The following is a 3,663-nucleotide window of genomic DNA, read 5'->3' on the forward strand; positions in this document are numbered from 1 at the left end:
GTCCCAGAGGAGTACGTGCCCCGCGGAGATGGAGCGGCGAATTAAATCGGTCCGTGTACAGCAGGTGCCGGATGGATTCTTACATCGCAGGAAGGAAGGAAGGCCGCGTGAGATGGAGGCGGCTTGGGGAGGACTTCATCCAGCAGTGGATTGACCAATGGGTGATGACGATGGTGACATTGAGAGCCAACGAGCGGACTAGTCGCAGAGCAATACGCACACACTGGACTATACATGTGACCTGACATATGAACCCGTCACCAAGCCGCATTGACCAGCTTGGTGAAGTATGGTCAAACGACTCCCATGACCGCCACGGTGTGGGGAGGCCTCGCGTGCGGCAGCGGATTGCCAAAGGGCCGCGCATTGTTGATAGATCGTTGATGTGTCGCCCCTCCTCGGGCAGCCACTCTGTCCTGAGTCTCGACCACCGGCCGTCACTGGAGCGTCTGAGCGGTGACGTCCCTAACCCGCGCGTTCCTCTCTGACCCACGTGATCCCCTCCCTCTCCATCAGCGCCACCCCAAGCGCGCACCTCCCCATGCTTTTGCTCTGCCAATATCCGCGTGCCCGCGCGGCGAGCGCCCTCGGGGTGACCCCGGCATCTCTCGTGACCCCGGCACCTCTCGTGAACCCGGCGCTTCTCGCGACCCCCGGCATCTCTCGTGACCCCGGCCCCACTCGTGACCCCCGGCACATCGGGCGCGGTGGCGCTGCGCCCGGCGCGCGCTCCCGGGTGACGGGGTCGCGCGGCTCCACGCGGTGCGCGTCGCGTCTCCGCTGAGCCCAACCCCGACACGCGCACGCGGCTGTCTCTCCCCTCGCCCAGGTGCTCAGGCGGCGCTTGCATCGGGGGGACTCGCGTCCGGACGCCGACCTCCGCGGGGTCAACCCCGCAAGCCCGCGGCGGCGATGGGGCGCTGAGAGCGCGGCGGGCGGCGTCAAGGGATGGATGACTTCGGCGGCGGGCGTCGCGCGTGGAACGCCACCGCCGCGCTCGCCAACTTGACGGGCGCCGCGTCGGAGGACTACGACATCTGCCGCACGTCGCCCTTCTCCACGTCCTTCCTCATCGTCGCCTACTGCACCGTCATGACGCTGGGCCTCAGCGGCAACGCGTGCCTCGTGTTCGTGGTGGCGCGCCAGCGCGACATGCGCAACATCACCAACGTGTTCATCGCCAACCTCTCGCTGTCCGACATCCTCGTGGTGCTGCTGTGCCTGCCGCTCACGCTCGCCTACACCCTCATGGACCACTGGGCCTTCGGCGAGCTGCTCTGCAAGCTGAGCCCCTTCGTGCAGTGCACGTCCGTCACCGTCTCCGTGCTCTCGCTGGTGCTCATCTCGCTAGAGCGCCACCAGCTCATCCTGCACCCCACGGGCTGGAAGCCGAGCCTGCACCACGCCTACGCGGCCATCGCCGTCGTGTGGGCGGCGGCGGCGCTCGCCTCGCTGCCCTTCGCCACGTTCCACGTGCTCACCGACGAGCCGCTGGGCAACCTGAGCGGCGGCGGCGGCGGCGGAGACGCCGATCCCCTGGAGGGCAAGCACGTGTGCGTGGAGGTGTGGCCCTCCTCCTCGGCGCGGCTGCTCTACACCACGGCGCTGCTGGCGCTGCAGTACTGCGTGCCGCTCGCCTTCATCTTGGGCTGCTACGCGCGCATCTTCCTGCGTCTGCGGCGGCGCCGCGGCATGCTGGAGAGGCCCTCGCTGTGCCGGGAGGCGCGCGAGGCCTCCACGGGCCACTACGAGCACCGGCACGACCACCTGCAGCAGGAGAGCTACAGCCGGCGGGCGCGCCAGGCGCGCAGGATCAACGGCATGCTGGCCACCATCGTGGCGGCATTCGCGCTCTGCTGGCTGCCGCTCAACGTCTTCAACGCGCTCTACGACTGGCACCACCAGGCCGTCATGGGCTGCCACCACAACCTGGTGTTCTCGCTGTGCCACCTCACCGCCATGGCCTCCACGTGCGTGAACCCCGTATGCTACGGCCTCCTCAACACCAACTTCCAGAAGGAGCTCAAGGCGATGGCGCAGCGCTGCTGGTGCGTGGCCGCCGCGGGCCTCTCGAGGGTCAGCGACGGCGGCGGCAGCGGCGGCAGCGGCGGCGGGAGGTCGGAGGTGGCGCGCGAGGCCGGCGCGGGACGGGCGGACGAGGAAGCGTTCGAGCACTTCCCCCTGTCCACCATGACCACGGACATGTCCAAGGACTCCATCAAGCAGCACTGCAGGACCAACTCGATGTAGCGGCGGGCGAGCGGGCGAGGGGACCCGCGGGGTGTTGCGTGGCTCTGGTCGCGTGAGAGGGTGCGGGTGGTGAGAGGGCGATGAGCCGTGCGCACTCGGTCTCCTTGGGGGGGGGGCGGTGCTGCTCAGTCCGCCGCTGCGTGGCGGCGAGCGGTGATGGACAGCGTGGGCGATTTGGACAAAAACTGCGGTGGTTTTCAGGGATATCACCACGGTCGTCCGGAACGCCATGGGGGTGATCTAGAAAGGGAAAACCACACACGCACACACACAACATGCATCGCTGGATTGTGATTGGTGGAGGCGGCTTGTGGATAAGGCCTTCGTCCAGCAGTCGATTGAACATGGCTCACGACAATGATTGGGAATAGAATGAGCGATGTGTAAAAAAATCCTGGGTTGGCTAAAATCACGCCACACAAACGTGTGAACAGTGAAGCGTGAACAGAGCTCCATGTGTATGGGCATCTATTGACACTACATATGACGGTCAATATGTGTACATAATATATATATTAATAGCTGTGTGTGTGTGTATATATGCAGGGTGAGTGTTTCTCGCAGTGGTTAGTGGACCGCGCTCGAAACTCCGGTGACCTGAGTTCAATTCCGAGCCACGGCTAACATCAGTGCTGGGTGACATCTGAACCGATCCCGGGCCACCCAGTGCGGGCACCAAACCCGCACTGGGCGGTGACGTTTGGTCAAGTTTGGTGAAGTATGGTGACGTTTGGTGAAGTTTGGTGAAGTATGGTCAAACATCCGCCATGGCCGGCGCAACGTCCTTCACTCCGGGAGTGGATTGACTAAAGGGCTCTACACGATTACGATTGGGACTCAGTTGCTGCGCACAAGGCCTAAGGCAGTGGTTCTTCACCTGGGGGAAGGGGGGGGGCACACATCTTCTGTGGGTGCGAGATGCCCTTTTTTGGGGGGGGGGGGGGGTGCGAGACATGGGCAGATTTTATTTTTTTTAGAAGAGAAATCATCGAAAACACAAATTATGGACGGGAACGTAAGTTAAAACTAATTTCATATTCTTGGTTATTTCGGTAAAGTCACGTAGAAGGGAAATAATAAAATAATATAAATATAAAAAATAAAAATTCTCACGACGTTTCCACTGCAACACAAGCAATCATCAGGTGATGATTGCTTGTGTTGCAGTCGAAACGTCGTGAGAATTAGTATTGTTTTATATTATTTTATTATTTTCCTTCTACGTGACTTTACCGAAAGAACCAAGAATATGAATCCCTGCAGTCGCGAAAGCTTTAAATCAAAATTTAAAACTACTTTGCTTCATCAAATCTATGTATGTATTAACATTACACATTTATTAGTATTATTATTGAGAACTAGCGGGGTGCAAGGCTGCAGTAAAGGTGAAGAACCACTGGCCTACAGGGGATA

At 60.7% G+C, this 3,663-nt stretch overlaps 1 protein-coding gene across 1 annotated transcript; it reads left to right on the top strand.

Annotated features, from left to right (window-relative positions):
• Positions 1-841: 841 nt before the first annotated feature.
• LOC144731999 (neuropeptide Y receptor type 1-like) lies at positions 842-2,251 on the top strand. Its single transcript, XM_078613182.1, has one exon. It carries the CDS (start codon positions 949-951, stop codon positions 2,248-2,250), a length of 1,302 nt encoding a protein of 433 aa, XP_078469308.1. The 5' UTR covers positions 842-948; the 3' UTR covers position 2,251.
• The last annotated feature ends 1,412 nt before the right edge of the window (positions 2,252-3,663 follow it).

This window comes from Lampetra planeri, chromosome 41, assembly GCF_965212315.1.
Source record: "Lampetra planeri chromosome 41, kcLamPlan1.2.h2, whole genome shotgun sequence".
NCBI lineage: Eukaryota > Metazoa > Chordata > Hyperoartia > Petromyzontiformes > Petromyzontidae > Lampetra > Lampetra planeri.